The sequence below is a fragment of the Eulemur rufifrons genome, chromosome 7 (assembly GCF_041146395.1).
Source record: "Eulemur rufifrons isolate Redbay chromosome 7, OSU_ERuf_1, whole genome shotgun sequence".
Classification (NCBI taxonomy): domain Eukaryota; kingdom Metazoa; phylum Chordata; class Mammalia; order Primates; family Lemuridae; genus Eulemur; species Eulemur rufifrons.
Window position 1 is genome coordinate 162,376,138 of NC_090989.1, and position 23,127 is coordinate 162,399,264.

The 23,127-nt window shown below is 35.8% G+C and overlaps 1 protein-coding gene across 2 annotated transcripts in view; it reads right to left on the reverse strand.

The window, feature by feature from the left end:
- CFAP20DC (CFAP20 domain containing) overlaps nt 1-23,127 on the reverse strand; it is a 252,338-nt gene that overhangs the window by 135,185 nt on the left and 94,026 nt on the right. For both annotated transcript variants that reach the window (XM_069473756.1, XM_069473755.1), the window contains exon 6: nt 5,439-5,595. In XM_069473756.1, the coding sequence (XP_069329857.1) occupies nt 5,439-5,595 (157 nt within the window). The remainder of the gene's footprint in view (nt 1-5,438; nt 5,596-23,127) is intronic.

The window sequence follows — 23,127 nt, forward strand, 5'->3', positions numbered from 1 at the left end:
TGATTATAGCAGCACAAACACCCAAGTGCCCATTAATACATGAGTGGATTAATGAAATGTGGTATATGTATACCATGGAGTTCTACTCAGCTACAAAAAACAATGGTGATCTAGCACCTCTTGTATTATCCTGGATAGAGCTGGAACCCATTCTACTAAGTGAAGTATCACAAGAATGGAAAAACAAGCACCACACGTACTCACCATCAAATTGGTATTAACTGATCAACACTTATGTGCACATTAAGGGGAGGGGGGAGGAGGCTTGGGTATATTCACACCTAATGGGTGCTGTGCGCACCAGCTGGGGGATGGACACTCTTGAAGCTCTGACTAGAGTGGGGCAAAGGCAATTTATGTAATCTTAACATTGGTACCCCCATAACAAGCTGAAATAAAGAAAACAAAGAAAAAGACATTATTCCCCTATTGCTGCCCTTCCACCTCACATATCCCCAAGTCCCGCAATGCAGAGGCAACTATTTTCAGCTATATCTTTCAAAAACTTTCAGCTGTATCTTCTTAATCTTCTGGTGCTTACTTCTATATTTATAAATAGTAGCATTATACTGACATCTCTTCACCTACCAGTTTTAGAGAATACTTAACTTCCTATTTTGAAAAAAGAAAAGAGGATTCAGTACTCTTAAACTACCACTGAATCTTCCTTCCCTCTCTGCATCCTAATATGATTTTTCATAATTTTTAGATAAATTATTAGTGTTTTACATTAATAATCTTACATTAAAAAGCTGTGCACTATACACCTATTATAATGGTGAAAATTTGAAACACTGAAAACACCAAATGCTGGCAAGGATGTGGAGCAATAGGAACTCATTCATTGCTGGTAGGAATACAATATGGTACGGCCACTTGGGAAGACAGTTTAGCAGTTTCTTACAAAACTAAACATGTTATTACCATATGATTCAGTGATAGTGTTCCTTGGTATGCCCAAATAAGTTGAAAACTTATGTTCCCATAAAAAAGCTTCCACAAGAATGTTTATAGCAGGTTTATTCATCCTGTGAAAGCCTGGAAGCAACCAAGATGTCCTTCAATAGTTGAATGGATAAACTGTGGTACATGCATACAATGAAATATTATTCAGTGCTAAAAAGAACTGAGATATGATACTATGAAAAGACATTGAGAAACTTTAAATGCAAATTACTAAGTGATAGAGGACAATCTGAAAAGGCTACATACTATATAACACTGACTATGTGACATTCTGAAAGCCAAAACTTTAGAGACAGTAAAAAGATCAGTTGTTGCCAAGGGTTGGGGAAGAGAGAAATAAATATAATAGTTGGAGCACAGAGGACTTTTAGGGCAGTGAAGCTATTCTGAAATGATGCTATAGTGGTAGGTACATGTTATTATACATTTGTCAAAACCTAAAGAATGTACAGTCCCAAGAATAAACTCTAATGTAAACTATGTAGTTGGGGTGATAGTGATGTCTCAATGCAGGTTCATCAACTGTAACAAATGCACCACTCTGGTATGGATGCTCACAGAGGGGGAGGCTTATACATGTATGGGGACAAGGGGCATATGAAAACTCCATGTACTGTCCACTTAATTTTGCTGTGAACCTAAAACTGCTCCAAAAACAAAGTCTATTTAAAAAAAAAAGTTGTGCACATCTGAGCCACATGATATACTATGATTACATTTTTTTCTTGTACAAAAAACTTTTTGTTTTCTTGAAGTTGATCATTGCTTTTTGTCATCAGTTTTCTACATTCTGAACATTAATTCTTTTTTTTTTTTTTTTTTTTTTTTTTTTTGAGACAGAGTCTCACCCTGTTGCCCAGGCTAGAGTGAGTGCCGTGGCGTCAGCCTAGCTCACAGCAACCTCAAACTCCTGAGCTCAAGCGATCCTCCTGTCTCAGCCTCCCGAGTAGCTGGGACTACAGGCATGCGCCACCATGCCCGGCTAATTTTTTCTATATATATTTTTAGCTGTCCATATAATTTCTTTCTATTTTTAGTAGAGGTGGGGTCTCGCTCTTGCTCAGGCTGGTCTCGAACTCCTGAGCTCAAACGATCCGCCCACCTCGGCCTCCCAGATGAACATTAATTCTTCCAAACTCCCCATTACCACTGTAAAATCACAATCAATTTTATTCTTCATGTTCAAACACATCATACTCTATCAGACACATTTTTTTCCTGGAGACTTTCCTCCTGAAAGCTGCCATTTTTATGCTGAACTCTGGACTGTCTGCTCTCTAGATGAGCTGCCCAAACTTCATCCTTTGAATTCCTTTGGCCTTAATTGTGGAAATTCCCTTTGGCTTTTTTCTTTTCTTGAAAACTTTACTTTTTTGGAGGAGATTCTCTCTTTGCTTTTCTCCTGGATGAAATCCTTTATTTCTTGGATCCTATATGCTCCTTTTTCTTAATCTACCCTTTCATTTTCTTTTTTTTTTTTTTTTTTTTTGAGACAGAGTCTCACTTTGTTGCCCAGGCTAGAGTGAGTGCCGTGGCATCAGCTCACAGCAACCTCAAACTCCTGAGCTCAAGGGATCCTCCTGTCTCAGCCTCCCGAGTAGTTGGGACTACAGGCATGCACCACCATGCCCGGCTAACTTTTTCTATATATATTTTTAGCTGTCCATATAATTTCTTTCTATTTTTAGTAGAGATGGGGTCTCGCTCTTGCTCAGGCTGGTCTCGAACTCCTGAGCTCAAAGGATCCGCCCACCTCGGCCTCCCAGAGTGCTAGGATTACAGGCGTGAGCCACCGCGCCCGGCCTACCCTTTCATTTTCGTGGAGAGTATCTTCCAGTTTTCTTCTGAGAAAGGATGTAAATAAATATATTTTTGAGACCTTGTATCTTCATTCTGCACTCATTTGATTGTGAGATTGGATGAGTCCAAAATTTTAGGTTGAAAATAATTTTTCCTTAGACTTTATTTTTAGTGTCCTCCTTTTGTGTGGAATCCTCAGACTTTTGAAGGTAGAATTTCACGGTCAATTAATATATGAGTGGATTAATAAAATGTGGTATATGTATACCATAGAGTTCTACTCAGCCACAAAAAACAATGGTGATATTGCACCTCTTGTATTATTCTGGATAGAGCTGGAACCCATTCTACTAAGTGAAGTATCCCAAGAATGGAAAAACAAGCACCACTTGTTCAACTTATATAAAGATAAAAATGGGTAAAATTAATCTGTTAGAAGGCAGGATAGAGGTTACCTTTAAGGAGAAGGGAGAAGGTCATGATTAGGAGGAGATATAAGCATGATGTCTTCTAGGATGCTCATAATGCTTGATCTGGGTAGTGGTTACAGAAATGGGCTCACTTAGTGGTAATAATTCAAGCTGCATACTTAGGATCTGTGCATGTTTCTATATGTATATACAAAGTTTATAATATAACAACACATAATACACCAATTAAATGTTTATTGAATTAAAGCAAGAACAAATTATTTGTATTTCATAGACGCAGTACTTTTTCTTAACTCTGAGGAAAAAAAATACATTCCTTACCATGTCTATTTCCTTTTTTTTTTTTTTTGTTAGTTTTGGGTCTGTCTATCATGTACCTGAAGTACTTGTGTTCAGAAACTCTCTGGTTCAGTTTCTCCAGAGACCAGATCTCCTGTGGCTTGCTTATATGGAGTTAGAGCAGAAAGCTGGAGTCCTCCTACAGCAAGTGACACAGAATTTTAGCCAAACTCTCTGCTTTTAGCCCCTGTCTTTACCCAGCCCTTGGTAGTACCTAGGGCTGCCAATTCTTGAGCTTCTGAAACTCATTGGCCACCCAAAGGTTTCAGCTTTCTTTGCTCTTCTAAGTCATTTCTTAATCTTACAAAATTTACAAACATCTTTTATCTGTTTGATGTCTCCTCTCCTGTACTCTTTATCCTGGTGGGTTGACATCTTTTTTATTCCTATAATTTTGGTGAGGCTTGAGGAAGAATCAAAGATTAAAATATGCATTCAATTTGCCATGTTTGATCTACTTTTTAATTTACATTTATTTTAAAATATTAATTAGTTTATGATTCATCTCCTATGATTTGATGTACAGTGTACAGATATATCTAGAAATTTTGAGGATTTTATTAGCTGGGTGTCATTTTTAAAATGAAATCTTTTACTTTCTCATATAGCCCTTAAGTGGTACATAAGATGAGCGAGCAGTCACATTTGCCGGCGTGTGTTCTCTTTGGAGAGCTGTTCATACACTGGTGTGTTTTATTATCAAATTAAATTTATAGGCACAGTGTCCTGTTCCACAGAGTGAGCCACAGAAGGATTTCTCAGACACCCAGATGGAGAACAAATCTAAAGTCTAGATACAAATTTCTAAGAAATCACCTTTGACATCGTGTAGCCCTGCTTCTTGGGCTTCTAGAAGAATTGATTTTTTAAAAAAAATAATCCCAGACAAAAATCAAAAGGAAGCATTAGTGTTCTTTCAATACTTTTGGTTATTTACAACCATCTTAGCAGTATGGTGTGCTGCCTTATGAATCCTAGATGGCTGCTACCTGCAGAGTATATTTATAAATCAAATTATGAAAAGTAAATATATATATTTCTAGTCCCCCTAGAAATTATATGAGGAAGAACTCAACTGTTTTTCCATTTTAACATGATCACTAGAAAATTAATATGATTTCTCCCACATGACTTCATGAAATGTACACAGAGTAATAATATAGTATAGCAGAAAATTGTAGAGCTTTTTGGATGCCCAATACTTTTGTACACCCTTCCTAATTTGGTGACTTACCTGCACAATGAGACCTGCCTCCCTAGTCAGGAATCAGATATTTGCTTTGCCAGCCTCCCTTGCAACATGTAACTCAGGTTCCACAAATCAGACACAGCCACATCAAACTTTGCTCAGTAGAGGAAAACACGAAGAAGAATAAATATACTTTGGGTGAGGGGGGCAGGGAAGAAAACGTCCTGCTTTCAAGGGCTGCTGAAATAGAAATCCTGAAACCTAGTGCCCAGCATTCTCATGTGACTTATGGAGTCTCTGTACAGTGGTGGTAGCTGTGGGAGGATCATTCCTGGAGGAGTCTTGTGGTAGGGGCTGGATTTCTTCTTGACTATAGGCTCTAAGCCTGAGTTTCTAGATATCCTTGAGACACTATGAACTGGCTAATTTCCTAAAGTAAATTCCTTTTCTTTTTTAATCACTTAAAAAGGCTTCTGTTGTTTGCAACTAGTGTTACCATAAATAAAAACAACCACAAAAAGAAAACTTAATACATTTTCTGATATTCAGCTATAGTAAACACAAACATTTGATCCAGAATATGACTGTAGACAAATTTGTATTAGGAGTCATAAAGTCAAACTGCTACCACACACCCATGCTATCCCCAAAGCATGGCTGATTTAAAAAACACATCCGAGAATTTCAAAATCTTGATAGCAACTTGTACATACCATCTTTATCAGCAGTGTCTTGAGGCTTTGATTTTAAGGTGAAGATCTTCCGTAGCTTACAGTTAGCTGAGACAACAATTCCATCCAATGACTGGAAAACTGCCCCCTTGAATATTTCACTGGTGAATGCTACTAAGTCAATGCATAGATTGCACCACTAAAATAGAAAGATGCAAAGAAGAGTAAGTGCCTTCCATAGTCACGTACGTGTATAAACCATCTCCATGTTGGAAGTCTAGAGAGTTGAGGCACTTATCTGGATCAACGGCCCCAAACTAATTTTCCCTCTGGCAAATCTGTTTGTTTTGGCTTAAATTTCCTTAAAAATTAACTTGATTCTTCTAAAGAAATCACCAAATCTAAACTATATACTGGTCATCTGATTACAGAGTTCCCATCATGAGACAAGGCTATGACAACTTGGTAAATAACTCTGTATCTGTAGGCAGTATGCCTGAGGGAAGGTAATTGCAGGTGCATTAGACCACTTAAATCTTGAAAATCAGGGATAAGTAGCCAATTGTTGCTTCAAGGGGACTAATTTGATCACAATTAGCCACTTATATTTGTTAAAAAAAACTCATGGATGAAATTAGAAGCTAGGTTTAAATTATGGCCAGCACTGTCTACTTATAACCAATTAACCTATTGTACAGAAATAGATTCTTCTAAAAAATTTGTAATTATGTCTGGCATTTGCCAGTTTTTAAAGCACTCTTACAGGGACTAATTTCTGCCCATTAAACAATTAGACCCCCTCAATACTTCATCAAGTGAATTCTCTAAATGGTCTGAGTTAAAGAAAAGGAAAAAACAGTCATTTAGCAAGAAATTAAGACATATTTAAGACCACAGGACAAAAGCAGACAAAAGAATTTTCAAAATTAAAAGAAAATAGCATTAAAATTATATGTGCTTCTTTTAAAATATCAGGCTCTTTCATTATTTGTTTAGAAGCAAAGTTTATATAAGGTCCATTATGTAATTTTTTCTAAAGGCAAACCGTTTTTATCTAGAAATGATGATTTTAGCATGGAGGTGAACCTGAGGTTGTTTCCATAGTAGAACAGCAAAAGACATAGCAGTAAATTATTGATTAAATACATGGAAGATTATTTTCTGTGTAGATATCTCAACAGTAAAATTATATTTCTAGGCCATGGAGATGCTCTAGTCTTTTGTGAAGGGAGCCTGGCATCAGCAAAGGTAGCAGTAGGACTGAGTGTCAGGTAATAATGAGATGTGATTGACGGTAGAATGGTGAGCAGTGGGGAGGAGTAGGAAGTAGTGTGGAATGGCCAGTGAGGCCAGGTTCTAGGGCAGCTGGAAGAGCAAGATTCAAGAGGGTAAAGCAGCCCTGTGATTCTTGAAAGAAGAATGTGCAAAAGCAGAGTATTGGGAAGTTTGGACTAACCCTGATGCAGGAATAATATGGGGTAGAAGAGAGCATTGATGGGGGGAAGGGCGCAAGGCAGAGGCAGAATACAGAGCACCAAGGCATAGAAAGACTAGTTTGGTCACTGTCAGTCATCTAAGCACAAAATGAGGAGGGCTAGCTAGAAAGGCTGACTCAGGAAGTGGAATATAAGGGCCAAATCCAGTACATATGCCACATAGGGTGAAGCACCATTTTATGGTTCCTATTCTTTTTTTTTTTTTTTTGAGACAGAGTCTCGCTCTGTTGTCCAGGCTAGAGTGAGTGCCGTGGCGTCAGCCTAGCTCACAGCAACCTCAAACTCCTGGGCTTAAGCAATCCTACTGCCTCAGCCTCCCCAGTAGCTGGGACTACAGGCATGCGCCACCATGCCCGGCTAATTTTTTCTATATATATATTTTTTTAGTTGGCCAGATAATTTCTTTCTATTTTTAGTAGAGACAAGGTCTCGTTCTTGCTCAGGCTGTATGGTTCCTATTCTTAAAAGACTTCACACCATGCCCCAATCCCAACCATTCAGCTTGTTCATCCCTCAGTAAAACCATTCATCCATTCTTCCCCACACATGCTAGGCACTGGCAAGTGTCACACACTGGGCTTGGCTCCAAGGCTACAGAGAGGAATAAGCTAGTCCTTCCAGTCTGGGAAGGGAGGCAGACGTGGTGCATCTACTTAATACAGTTACTACACAGGAGGCTCATGGTAGGGCATGGGCAGGTTTAGAAAAACCTTCTTTGAAAAATCATTTTAAAAATTTTATCATGGTATTATATGCAAATATAAGCCAAACAGTGCCAAAAGTTTCATTCAAAATATAGTTAATTTGTCATTCCTCCTCTCATCTGATCACACTGCCAACTTGTTTCTTCTCTCTGTATTTTTAAGCAATATCTCTTGATTCATCAATATTAGACCCTACTTACTGACTTTCTATCATGATGGATAAGACTTTTAGCTAGTGTACATACTCTACTTCCCCTACGTCCCCCTCCCTGGAGAATTATCTTTCATTTACTCTCTTTTTCCCTTAAAATCCATATCCAGTGTTTTCTTTATTGTGACTATGTAAATATCGTGTATGGTTGAGCCAAGTGGTGTTCTATGATTACCTTTCCTTTCCTTATACAACTTTTAAAATATTTTTACAGTCAATAACTACTTTTTAAATTATCTGCTTTATTTTCTTTGACTCTGAGTTTCCCCACATCTAGGAAAATCTTAGCAGTGACACCTGAGTTTGGTTTTGAACAACAAATAAGTTCTCCAAGCCCAAGGAGGCATGAGAACATGCTGGTCACTTCTTCTCAAGGCCCTACACCTTTATAACCTGCTTAGATGAACTCTCTAGCTGGCTACACTGCCAGCTCTGCTTGGGAATCAGTGCCGATCTCCTTCAAAAACTCTGAAGTTCAGGAAACCATATCTTTACACACTACACTTTTCATATCTACCACAATCATGCTGCTTTTATTCTCTCTGCCTGGAATCATGCTTCATGGAAAATACTCAACAAATAACGGTACATATATGCATGTGTGAATGAATACATGAAGCCATGTATATAAATACATGCCCATACACATACGTACGCTTTCATTTTGTAATCATTCAACAATTAAATATCTGAGAACTGATAACTTTACTTAATGAATCCATTTCTCGGGAGTACAGAGAGGGGTGGTTTCAGAAAAAGATGGGAAAAACTTTCATAAATCCCCCTTGACCAGAGGAAATAGAAATTATTTTTTGGTTTAGCTGCTTTTATAAAGCTTCCAATTTTCATAAGCTTCAACAAATAACTCATTATTCATATAAATGCTGTGACATATTTTCTGAAGTTTTGGAAAAGAGCATAAAGTCTCTGCTACCAACAGGTGGATTATGTGAATTATAGTTGAACTTTATAAAATATTATTTTCATTATTCTTGCTGATGTCAACTCTTAAAAATCCATTTTTTGACATTTTTCTTGATCTCTAGTCACTTTATTTCTATGTGTAAATCTAGTCCAGTGGGGAACAACTCCTGTTATAAAATATTGATAATTATGGGGCCTTAAGATGTAGGTACCAGAAAGACAGTGATATGAGAGAAAAGACAGTTCTGTTTAGTTTGTTGCTCAGATTAATAAGTGAATTTATGTTTTTTATTTCCAATATGGGATTTTGCATAAAGGAGTTGACTAGTGAAGGCTTACAGAATGATTCAAAGCATGAATTTTTAGTTTTTAGTGACTTATATCTTGGAATATGACTTTATTATACTGTTGAAAGGACTGCATATTCTCACACACACATTCAAGTGCATGTAATAACAAGTTCTTAGTTGTCTCAATATTTTTGAATCAATATTTTTGATTCCCTGTGCCCCCATTTTCTACCCTTACTATAAAAAAGATCTCAAGAAAATTAATTTTGCCAGTGTGGAAAGAGTTGAGTTACTAACAATGCACGGCTCTAGCAGGCATTGTCCTTCCAAAAGGAAATGACAAACAAGAAACCACAGTTTCATAACCCATCAATTCTAAAGTACACCTTTTCCTAGAATTTTAGAATCTCATTCTATTTTCATGCTCCTATACTATTATATACAAAAACTAGAGTTTTAAGGTGTTTACACTTGTGCCTTTAAAAATAATTTTTCACTTTAGTTTTAATTTCTCAATAGGAAATCAGTTTACAATTACCTTATTAATCTCTATCATCACACTGTGTTTAGTAAGTGGTATAAGCAGACTGCAGTTGTAATTGTATATTCGTGTGGTTAGAAGAAGCAATTACCTACTACTATTGTATGAAAAACTATTTCTCTAGGAAAAGAAAATCATGACAAATCCTTCCATGGAGAGGAAGAGAAGAGGGCAGTTGGGGCTGCCAGAGCTGCCAGAGCTAGCTCTTTGCTGGACCAAGGAAGGACAAGTTCCTTGTAGAAGTATCATCACTATACCCGTTCAGCAATCCATGACTACCTCTCAATTTCTACGCATATCAAGAAAACTATCTCTTCCTGAGATAGTTCCATCATTCTCCTGCTAATCCTCAAGTTACGCTTTCACTATGCCCTATGAAATTTTTACTTGTGAAAAGTACTTAAATTCTCCATACTTTTCTAACAGTCCTATACACCTTACCTTAACTGAAACCTAGCTTTTCTCTGAGATATTACTTTCCTCTTCAACTCTGGACTTGAAGTTTACTTATGGAGTTCATTTGTGCTTCTATAGCCCTCTATTTGGGGGCCAAGGGGCTGGGTGGCATTGGGAGAGGGTTTGCCTTTCTTTTTCTTTATTTCAAAATATTAAGGGGTACAAGTGTTTTTGTTACATAGATGAATTGTATGATGCTGAAGTCAGGGTTTTTAGTGTGCCCGTCACCAGGATAGTGTACATTGTACCTGATAGGTAAATTTTTATCTCTCACCCCTTCTTAGTTTCCAATGTCATTTACATCACTTTATGACTGTGTATACCAATTGTTTAGCTCCCAGTGATTAGTGAGAACATGTGGTGTTTGTTTTTCCATTCCTAAAATACTTCACTAAGGATTAACGGTCTCTAGTTCCATACCACATTTTCTTTATCCACTCATCAGTTGATGGGCATTTAGGTTGATTTCATATCTTTGCAATTGTGAATTGTGCACAATAAACACTTGGATGCAGGTGTCTTTTTGACATAATGACTTCTTTTCCTTTGGATAGATACCCAGTAGTGAGATTGCTGGATTGAATGGTAGATCTACATTTAGTTCTTTGAGGAATTTCCATACTGTTTTTCATAGAGGTTGTACTAATTTTCAGTCCTACCAACAGTGTATAAGCATTCCCTTTTCACTTCATCGATGCCAACATCTATTATTTTTTTACTTTTTAATAATGGCTACTCTGACAGGGGTGAGGTGGTATCTCATTGTGGTTTTAATGTGCATTTCCCTGATGATTAGGGATATTGAGAATTACTTCACATTTATTGGCCATTTGTCTACCTTCTTTTGAAAAAAATCTGTTCATATTTTTTGTCCACGTTTTGATGGGGTTACTTGGTTTTTTCCCCTTATTTGTTTGAGTTCTTTATAGATTCTGGTTATTAGTCCTTTGTCAGGTGTATAGTTTCAGAATATTTTCTCACATTCTATAGGTTGTATATTTATTCTGTTGATTATTTCCTTTGCTGTGCAGAAACTTTTTAATTTAATTAAGTCCCATTTATTTATTTTTGCTTTTCCTATATTTGCCTTGGGGCAAATTTAGTCATAAATTCTTTGCCTAGGCCAATGTACAGAACAGTTTTTCCTACATTTTTTTCTAGAATTTTATGGTTTCAGGTTTTACATTTAAGTCTTTAATCCATCTTAAGTTAATTTTTGTATATGGTAAGAGATAAGGATCCTGTTTCATTCCTCTGCATGTGGCTATCCAACTTTTCCAGTACCATTTAGCAAATATGGCATCCTTTCCCTAGTATGTTTTTGTCTTCTTTGTTGAAAATCAGTTGGTCATAGCTATGTGATTTTATTTCTGGGTTCTCTATTCTGTTCTATTGGTCTAAGTTTCTGCCTTTATACTGGTACCATGCTGTTTTGGTTACTATAGCCTTGTAGTATAATTTGAAGTCAGGTAATGTGATGCCTCCAGATCCCTTTTTTTTGCTTATGATTGCTTTGGCTATTCAGGTTGTTTTTGGTTCCATATAAAGTTTAGGAGTATTTTTTCTATATATGTGAAAAATGACGTTAGTATTTTCATGGAAATTGCATTATGGACATTTTAACCATGTTGATCCTTCCAATCCATGAGCATGGGATGTTTGTCCATTTCTTTGTGTCATCTATGATTTCTTTCATCAGTGTTTTGTAGTTCTCATTGTAGAGATCTATCACCTCCTTGGTTAAGTTTATTCCTAGGTATTTTATTTTCTTTGCAGCTATTGTAAATGGCATTAAGTTCTTGACTTGACTCTCAACTTGGCTATTATTAGTATTATATATAAAAATGCTATTAATTTGCATACATTGATTTTGTAACCTGAGACTTTACAGAATTTATTGTCAATTTTAGGAGTCCCTTGGTGGAGTCTTTAGGGTTTTCTAGATATAAGATCATATCGTAGGTAAACAGGGACAGTTTGGCTTCCTCTTTGTCAGCTTAGATGCCCTTTATTTCTTTTTTTAAGTCTGACTGCTCTGCTAGGACTTCCAGTACTACGTTGAATAGCAGTGGTAGGCATCCTGTCTTGTTCCAGATCTTAGGGGGAGTACTTTCAACTTTTTCCCATTCAGTGTGATGTTGGCTGTAGGTTTTCCATACATGGCTTTTATTATTTTGAGGTATGTTCCTTCTATGCCTAGTTTGTTGAGGGTTTTTATCATGTAGGCTGTCTGTTTGCTCTCATGATAGTTTCTTTGGCTGTGCAGAAGCTTTTTAATTTGATCAGGTCCCATTTATTTATTATTGTTGTTGCTGTGATTGCCTTTGGGGTCTTCCTCATAAATTCTTTGCCTAAGCCGATCTATAAGAGTTTTTCCAACATTTTCTTCTAGAATTCTCATAGTTTTATGCCTTAGGTTTAAGTCTGTTATCCACTGTGAGTTGATTTTTGTGAGAGGTGAAAGGTGGGGATCCTGTTTCAGTCTTCTACATGTGGCTATCCAGTTTTCCCAGCACCATTTATTCAATAAGGATTCTTTTCCTCAGTGTATGTTTTTGTCTGCTTTGTCAAAGATTAGATGGCTATATGAGGATGGTTTTATATCTGGGTTCTCAGTTTTGTTCGATTGGTCTATGTCTCTGTTCTTGTGCCAGTACTTATGCTGTTTTAGTTACTGTAGCCTTGTAGGATGGTTTGAAGCCTGGTAAATTGATGCCTCCCAATTTGTTCTTTTTGCTTAAGATTGCTTTTGCTATACAGAGTCTTCTCTGGCTCCATACAAAGCATAGAATTATTTTGTCTATATCTTTGAAAAATGATGTTGTATTTTAATGGGGATTGCATTGAATCTGTAGATCACTTTGGGTAGTATAGACATGTTAACAATGTTTATTCTGCCAACCCATGAGCATAGTATGGTTTTCCACCTATTTACATCTGCTGTTTTCTTCCTCAGTGTTTCGTAGTTCTCCCTTTTACCTCCTTAGTTAAATAAGGTCAATATACCAAATATACCTTACCTTCTTAGTTAACTAAGAAGGTCTTTTACTTCCTTAGTTAAACATATTCCTAGGTACTTTATTGACTTTGTTACTATTGTGAAGGGTATCGAGTCTTTGATTTGGTTCTTGGTTTGACTGTTATTGACGTATAGGAATGTTATTGATTTCTGTACATTGATTTTATAACCTGAGACTTTGCTGAATTTGTTTATCAATTCCAGTAGTTTCATGGCAGAATCTTTGGGGTTTTCTAGGTATAAGGTCATATCATCAGCAAAGAGAGATAATTTGACCTCTTCTGCCCCCATTTGCATGCCCTTGATTTGCTTCTCTTGTCTGATTGTTCTGGCTAGGAATTCCAGCAGAATAGAAGTGGTGATAGAGGGCAACCTTGTCTGGTTCCAGTTCTAAGTCGGAATGCTCTCAATTTTTCCCCATTCAGTATGATGTTTGCTGTGGGTTTGTCATATATGGCTTTTATTATTTTTAGGTAAGCCCTGTCTATATCTATTTTGGTAAGTATTCTTTTCATAAAAGGGTGCTGAGTGTTGTCAAATGCTTTTTCTGTGTCTATTCAGAGAATCATGTGGTCTTTGTTTCTGCTTCTATTTACGTGGTGAATTACATTTATAGATTTGTGCACATTGAACCAACCCTGCATCTCTGGGATGAAGCCCACTTTGTCGTGATGGATTATTTTTTTGATAAGCATCTGAATTCGGTTTGCTAGGATTTTGTTGAGAATTTTTGCATCACACTATTTTGATTACAATAGCTTTATACCATGTCTTGAAATCACAGGGTGTAAGTTTTACTTTTTTGAAACTGTTTTAGCTATTATAGGTGCTTTGAATTTCCATATAAATTTTAGAATTTGTCTATTAATTTCTACAAAAAAAGTCTCTTGGGATTCCAATTGGAATTTGATTGAATCTACAGATCAATTGAGAGAGCAATGGGCAATGGCATCTTAATAATACAGTTTTCCGACTCATGAACACAGTATATCTTTCCATTTATTCAGGTTTTCTTCAATTTATCTCAGCAGTGTTTTACAGTTTTCAGTGAAAAGGGATATATCTTATTACATTTACTCCTATTTTATATTTTGATGTTACTGTAAATGTTTTTAAAACTTGAAATTTTTAATTGTTTATTGCTAACATATGGAAATACAATGGGTTTTGGTATATTGACCTTATATCCTGTGGTCCTGCTAAACTAACTTATTCTAGTAGGTTTTGTTTTGTTTTTGTAGATTCCTTACAATTTTCTACATAGATGATCATGTCCGCAAAGAAGGTTTTACTTCTCCCTATCCATTCTGTATTGTTTTTGATTATTTTATTGTCTTATTGCACAAGGAGGGACCTCCAATATAATGCTGAATAGAAGTGGTTAGGGTGGATATTCTTGCCTTGTTTCCTATCTTAGGGGGTAAGCAGTCAGTATGTCACCATTAAATATGATTTAGCTATAGGTTTTTCACAAAGGCCCTTTGTTAGATGGAAGAAGTTTGCTTCTATTCCTAGTTTGATGGCTAATAAATTTTAGTGATACGATTTTTCTACATCTATTGAGATGATCTTATGATTTTCCCCTTTATTCTGCTAATGTGATAAATTACATTGACTGATTTTCAAATGTAAGACTAACCTTGAGTTCCTGGAATACACACCACTTAGTCATGGTGTTAAGCTTCCATGTGTCCATGTTCAAGAGGACTATTCATTTGTAGTTCTCTTGAGAACTATAATGTCTTTGTCTGGTTTTGGTCTCAGAATTATGCTGGCTTCGTTTTATAAAATAAGTTGGGAAATGTTCCTCCTCCTTTAATATCTGAAAGAAGTGCCTAAAATGGTATCATTGCTTACTTAAATGTTTGATAGAATTATCTATAAATCCTTCTGGACCTGGATTTTCTTGGTGGGAATGTTTTAAATTACAAATTCACTTTCTAAAAAATAGATATAAGGCTACCCACGTTTTCTATTCTTCTAGTAATCAATTTTATTTATAGTAATTTGTGTCTAAAAGAATTTTCCCACTTCATGTGAGTTGTTAAATTCATTGGCATAAAATTGTTCATAATATTCCTTTAGTTTCCTTTTTCCCTAATTTCATTCTTTTTTTTTTTTTTTTTTTTTTGAGACAGAGTCTCGCTCTGTTGCCCGGGCTAGAGTGAGTGCCGTGGCGTCAGCCTAGCTCACAGCAACCTCAAACTCCTGGGCTTAAGCGATCCTACTGCCTCAGCCTCCCGAGTAGCTGGGACTACAGGCATGCGCCACCATGCCCGGCTAATTTTTTCTATATATATTTTTAGTTGTCCATATAATTTCTTTCTATTTTTAGTAGAGACAGGGTCTCGCTCTTGCTCAGGCTGGTCTCGAACTCCTGAGCTCCAGCGATCCGCCCGCCTCGGCCTCCCAGAGTGTTAGGATTACAGGGGTGAGCCACCACGCCCGGCCCTAATTTCATTCTTGATACTGGTAATGTGTGTGCTATTTTTTTTTTCTTGATCAGTCTAGCCAGTAGTTATCATTTATAGCAACTTTTTTCAAAGAACCAACTTTGGGTTTCATTGGTTTTTCTCCATTATCCATTTTTATTTCATTGATTTATGCTTTTGATTACTTCTATCTTTCTACGTACTTGAGTTTAATGTCATTTTTATAGCTTTTATTTTTTAGAATCTATTTTTATTTTTACTTCAGCATATTATGGGAGTACAGAAGTTTAGGTTACATACATTGCCCTTGCCCCCCCTCCTGCCCCCGAATCAGAGCTTCAAGCGTGTCCATCCCCTAGATGGTGTGCATCGCACTCATTATGTATGTATACACCCATCCCCTCCCCGCCCCTCACATCTGCCAGACACCTGATTAATGTTACTCTTAAATGTGTTCTTAGGTGATAATCAATGAAACCAATTTGATGGTGAGTACACGTGGGCTTATTTTTCCATTCTTGGGATACTTCACTTAGCAGAATGGGTTCCAACTCTACCCAGGAAAATACAAGAGGTGCTATATCACCATTGTTTCTTATAGCTGAGTAGTACTCCATGGTATACATATACCACATTTTATTAATCCACTCATGTGTTGATGGGCACTTGGGTTGTTTCCACATCTTTGCAATTGTGAATTGTGCTGCTATAAACATTCGAGTGCAGATGTCTTTTTTATGGAATGTCTTTTTCTCTTTTGGGTAGATGCCCAATAATGGGATTGCTGGATCAAATGGTAGGTCTACTTGTATTTGTTTGAGGTATCTCCATATTGCTTTCCACAGAGGTTGCACTAGTTTGCAGTTCCACCAGCAGTGTATGACTGTTCCTATCTCTCCGCATCCACGCCAACATTTATTGTTTTGGGACTTTTTGATAAAGGCCATTCCCACTGGAAATAAATGATATCTCATTGTGGTTTTGATTTGTATTTCCGTGATGATTAGAGATGTTGAGCATTTTTTCATATGTTTGTTGGCCATTCTTAAGATAGATGCTTAATAATTGATTTTAAGTCTTAAAACTTTTTGAATATACTCACTAAAAGCTATAAATTTCCCCTTAAGCACTGCTTCAGATGCATTGCACAAATTGTGGTGTGCTTTATTTTCATTATCATTTAAAATCAGTTAAAATATCAGTTAAAAGATTTTCTAATATTCCTGTATTTCCTTTGATTTATAGATTATTTAGAAATATGTTGCTTTAATTCCAAGTACTTGGGGATTGTCCAATTATCTTTTTGTTATTGATACATAATTTAATTCTCTTGTAGTCATAGATACTTTCTATGTTTTAAATCTTTTAAAATTTGTTAAGATTATTATAGCCTAACATGTATCTTGGTGAATGTTCAATGTACACTTAAAAATAATGTGTATCCTGCAGTTGCTAGATTAAATGTTCTAAAAATGTTAAATAAGTCAGATTGATTGATAGTATTTTTCAATATCTTTAATGATTGTCAATTTCTGAGGAAGGAGTCTTGAAATTTCCAGCTACACTTGTATATTTACCTTTCTACTTTAGTTCTGTGAGTTTTTGCTTCATGCATTTTGAAGCTCTATTATTAGATGTGTACACATTAAGGATTATTATATCTTCTTCATGATTTAACCCCCTCATCATTGTGAAATATCCCTCCTTACATAATATTCCTTGTCCTGAAGTCCACTTTGCTACTAATACAGGTACTTCAGTTTGGGATTAGTGTTTGTATGGTATATCTTCTTTCTGTGTCTGTGTCTTTAGATTTAATGCACACTTCTTATAAACAGCGTACAGTTGTGTATTGTTTTTAATTCAATCTGTATTTTAATTGGGGGGTTTAGCCCATTTCCACTTAAGGTAATAACTTTGATGTACTTGAGTTTAAGGCTACTATCTTGCTCTTTGTTTTCAATTGGTCCCATCTGTTCTTTGTTCAGTTCTCCATTCCTACAATGTTTTGGATTGAAAATATTTTTAGTGTTGCAATAATCTCCTCAACTGGCTAATAAGTTGTACCACTTCGTTCTATTTTTTTAATAGTTGCTCTACAGTTTATAATATGATCTTTAACTTACCACAATCTCACTTTGCATGATATTAGAATATCTCATGGATAAGAAGCTCATAAAAGTATGATGCCATCTCCACCACTGTTTGTATTATTGTCATATATTTTAGTTCTACATGTTATAAACTCTAAAATACATTCTTATTTTTGTTTAAATAATCAAATATTTACCACCAAATTGGTTTCACTGATCAACACCTAAGAGCACATATAGGCATAACATTAACCGGGTGTTGGGCAGATGGGAGGCATGGGAGAGGATGGGTGTGTATACATACATAATGAGTGTGATGCACACCGTCTGGGCGATGGACATAGTTGAAGCTCTGACTCAGGCAGGGGGTTGGGGGGCAAGGGCAATATATGTAACCTAAACTTTTGTATGCCCATAATATGCTAAAATAAAAAAAAAAGTGTTCATAACATTTTCCCTAATAATTTCATTTCTAGCACTGTATTTTAATAAGAAATATGAAAAAATTATGGTATGAGTAATTTTTTTTTAGATTTACCTACATTTTTACCATATTGGCACTCTTCATTTCCTGATTTAGATACAAATTTCCATCTGGCATATAATTTTTTCAGGCTTAAGAACTTCCTTTAATATCTTTGTAGCACCGGTTTGCTGGCAATGAATTCTCTCAGCTTTTTAGTCTGAAAATGGGTTTATTTTGTCTCAAGTTTTGAACAATGTTTTCACTGGATAAAGAATTCTAGATTGACAATTCTCTACCCCCAATCATCACACCATTCCATTGTCTTCTTATTTGCATTGCTGCTGGTGAGAAGTTGGTGGTATTCTTATTACTGTTCTCAGGCATATATTTTTTCCTCTGGCTGCTTTTAAGATTTTCTCTTTATCACTGACTTTCAGTAACTTGATTGTGATATACCATGGTGTGGTTTTTATATGTGTGTATATGTCTGTTCCTTGCCTTATGGTTTGTTGAGCTTATTGGATCTGTATATTTTTTAAATTTCAAAAAATTTCAACTATTAGTTCTATAAACTTTCTTCTCCCAATCTTTCTCTGCTTGCTTTTTGTACTCCAATTATACATATATTAGACTGACTGATATCGTTTCACAGTTCCCTCAGACTCTGCTCATTTTCTTTTTTCAGGCTTTTTCTTATTCCTTCTTTGTGCTTTAGTTTGGATGGTTTCTATTTCCCTGACTTATATTTTACTAATATTTCCCAGTATTTAACCTGGTGTTAAAACTTATCCAGTGGATCTTTCATTTCAGATATCACATTTTTTACAGTTCTAGATTGCTGATTTATTTTCATAGTTCCCATTTCTCTCATGAGGTTCCCATTGGTTCTTTTATTATGTTCATATTTTCTTTTAAATACTTGAATATATTTATAACAGTTGTTTTAAAGCCATTCTCTCCTCATCCTATCATCTTTGTCATGTCTGGGTCTGCTTCTATTCACTGATTGTTTTCCTCCTGGTTATGGGGCATGTTTTCCCATTTTGCATATATAGTAATTTTATTTTTATTGTATGCTGGACATTGTGACTACTATGTTGTTGAATCTCTGGCTTTTTGTTGTCTTCCTTTAAAAATTCTTACATGTTGTTTTAAGAGAAAATTAATTTACTGCAACTATCCCCAACTTGGCTAGAAAAGTCTCATATTTTCCTTCAGTAGCACTTGATTTATAAGGCTAATTTGGTGTCTACCATAGCCCATTACCAATAACTGTTTATACATCTGTGTTTCTGTCATATTATAATCTTCTCAAGGAGAAAGACCATGTGTCATTCACCTTTGGATTCATATCATCTGGCACAGACCTTGGCCCACAGCAGGAGCTTCATAAGTATTTGTTAATTGAAACAAACTGTAAGTTCAGAGGTTTATGATGGTACCATATTTGCAAGTTAATAAACATGGATTTGTGTCAAGAGAAAATAGTAAAATCATAATAGTATCGACTAATATTAACTGAGCACTTACTATGACGTTGGTACTGTTCTAAGTCATTACACTCATTTAATCCTAATAACTGGTCTATTAAGCAGGTTCTATTATTGTCACTGTCCAACAGATGAGTAAATTGAAACACAGAAAGATTAATAGACTTGCCCAAGGGCCTGCAGTCAGGAGGTGGCAGAACAGAATCTGAACTCCTACAATCCAGCTCCAGAGGCTACTCTTTAATCCTAACATCATTCTGCCTGTTCATATGATTTGAATACAGGGTGACCTGAAAGCTGGCTAATCATCTGTTTTCCAGAATAAACTTCTTTTGAACCTACTTAACCATTCAAACCACTCGGGATCAGCAGAAGGCGGCATGAGGCAACTTTCCTTTTCCCTAATCTCTTCAACACCCTTGTTAGACTGACAGGTGAGTAGAGATAGAAAAACAGATATTTTAAAATGCTATTCACATAGATGAGATGAAAACACTTACAAAATTTCAAACAAGTACCATAAACATCATAGTGATTTCATTAAGAGACATTCTCTGATTGTACCTTGTATGTATCTCTAAATGACCTTGTGTTTGAATATATCTGCCTCTTCCATTCCCTTCTCATTCAATGACACTCAAGAAATTAAATAATATTAAAAACTCAGAACTTCTAAATCATTGGCTCCATGGGCAAAATGATCTTTGAGGGGAAGTTTTAAAAACATTATGCCAGACCTCCAGTTTGTAATAAAAGCTATAACATATTCCATCAGAGTGGTGGTTTAGGAAGGTATAGCTCCTAAGAGTAATTTTATCCATTTAAATGACAAACACTGAGTATTTGAATGGTAAAGGTTATAATAAAAGATTTTGGCATTGTAATTTATAATAACACTTTGTTATATCTCCAATGAATGATTTATTCTGAATGATTTCTCATAATTGAACTTTCTATTCAAATGGAATTAAACTTACTGTGCATTAACAAACACTTTGGTAGCAAGACATTGATGTTCATCTAATATTATCACCAACTAATTGAAATTATGTTAAAGATGAAATAAGATTGATTCCAGTAAGTCTCGACTAAGTGGGTACTTCTATTGTTTAATCTGATGGTTATTAATTTTTAAAATTGTTCTTGCCATTGAAAACTCAAGTTAAAAGTATAAATTATTATAATTTAAATGTTAAAGTGAATCTTCATAGTTAAAAATAACATGAAAAATAAAATTTTTTACTTGGAAGGTTAAACATTTAAAGATAATTGGAACAGAAGTGGTCTATATTTAAATATTCATATTGGTGTGGCTATAAGAATAGTAACTTTATTTGCTGTCTCTGGCTACCTAAAATCTTTAGCTAAAGAACCAAGGCAAAGTGGACCTTTGGCAATTATCCTCTGAATCAGGGATTGCCAATGAACAGCTAGAGGGCACAGACGGATAAGTTGAATGAGTGAAGCAGGAAGTGACTGAGTGCACCTGCATACCTTATAAGTAGAGAGGATTCAACTTCACAGGAGAGCTTACAGCTTCTGAGAGTGTGCCATTGCCACTCAGCTCAGCCAAGTGCTTGTGCCCAAGAAAACAAGCTCAATGTTGACAAATTTGATTTTTTTTCAAAGGCGGTCAGAAATCAGGAATTTTATATGAAATCTCCTGATTTATAAATAGCTAAAGTACTTTCAGAATGTTGTTTTGAGGTTTGCCACCAAAATATCTATAGTTCCTAAAGGGCAAAAAGAAGTGAAGAGAGATTTGGCAAAAACAGAGAACTGGGGCCAGTATCACACCACCACCATTAAGGCCTGGGGATGGCATCTTGAATGGGTGAGGTGGCTTCTGCTACCTTGCTGATCTCTGTAGAAATTTCCCCTAAAACACAACTCAGCTTTAATTTCACAAGGACTCACTGGTAAGAGAATATATTAACAGTTGAAAGGAAAGACTCTCCGCTGCCAAGCCCTTCTTGGACTGGGAGGTAACTAAGGAGAAATGAGAGCACGTTTTAGAAGTGAATTTCTTATTATTTGTGTGAATACTCTTGGACATTTGTGGAATCACCAGGCACATTTAGAAAGCTTATATAATTTGGCCATCACAAACTCATTATTTTTTCCCGCATGTCAGGAGGCACAGAAAGACTTGCCAATTTGTTCAACAAACATTTACTGAGCACTTACTATGTGCCTTGTACTGACAGAGACTGGGGATGAAAGCCAAATAAGACATGCTTGAAGTCTAATGGGAGAGCAGACAAGTAAACAGATTATTAAAGTGCAGTGTGGAGAAGTGTTATGAGTTATGAGCCTGTGAATGGCAATGATGAGCCATGCCCAACATATCTAATCCACAGAGGGGAAACCATAGAGGTCTTCCTGGGGAGGAAGCAGCATCTAAAGAGCAAATAAAACCTATAATCTTTATCTAGGGCTTACTCTATGCCAGGCACTGATCTAAAAGATTTATGTTTATTAATTCATGCAAATTGCCACAACAACCTTAATGGTATGTACACTTCGTGTTATCTACATTTTACAGATGAGGAAAATGAACATAGGAACTTGCACAGGACCACAAAACTAGTAAGTGTCAGAACCCAGATTCTATGTTATTAACCCCTACATATTATTTGCATGTTATATATTTAGCAAAGAATACAATAATCAGGACATATCACAAGTAATTAGGACTTCACGATATCACTGGGTTGGCTATGGGCCTGAGGGGAACAGTATCGAAACAAGTACCCTGTTTACTTACTGCTCAGGACAGCTTCAAATGTAAGAGAGCAATTCTTTCTAGATTTAACCATATTCAGAAGGAAAGTTCTAGATATGTTATGACTATTTTGCTTTTTAGAAGTTAGCATAGCATGAGCTGAAGTCATCTAAAACAGTCACTAGTTTGATTTCTTCATATCACTTGTTTTTTTTTTTTTTTTTTTTTTTTCACAGCTACATATAACTTTCTTGCCTGCATCTCCTTTCTTTTACATTCCTTATTGAGCCATTTGACAGGGGGTGGAAGATGAGGTAGACTGATGAGTTGACAAGGATTACAAAACACCCTTCCACAGTATCTATTATAGTTCTTTTGTTTATAGTTTAAATACTAAATTTCTTAGGTCATTAGATACCTGGTGCTGTCAACAAACAGCACATAATTCATCTGAAAGACTCATTTATCAAATATGGAAGATCTTTCAGTCAAGTTCATTTCCTATCTCAGAAAGATATTTGCGTGCTTTACTTGTAATAGAAAGACAATAAAGCCTTAAACAAGAAACCAGATTCCCATGAATGTACACTATGTGTGTGGATTATAGCCATGTATATAATTAGTTTAGATTTTAATAAAATATTTCAAGATTTCAAAGTTAGTTAACTGACAAAGGTGACTGAATTGACAAAAGGAAGGCAGTGACAAATTTGGTTTATTAACCACACTTAGTATCGTGTATTGGTCCCATACAAGCTTTAACTCTTATAAACCACCTAACCCTTAACTCTAGGCAATCTTACATGAATAAAGAAATGAATACCTAACACAAAAGGATGAACATAATTTTATTTGTAGGACATTTTCCTTAGTGTCTTAAATGG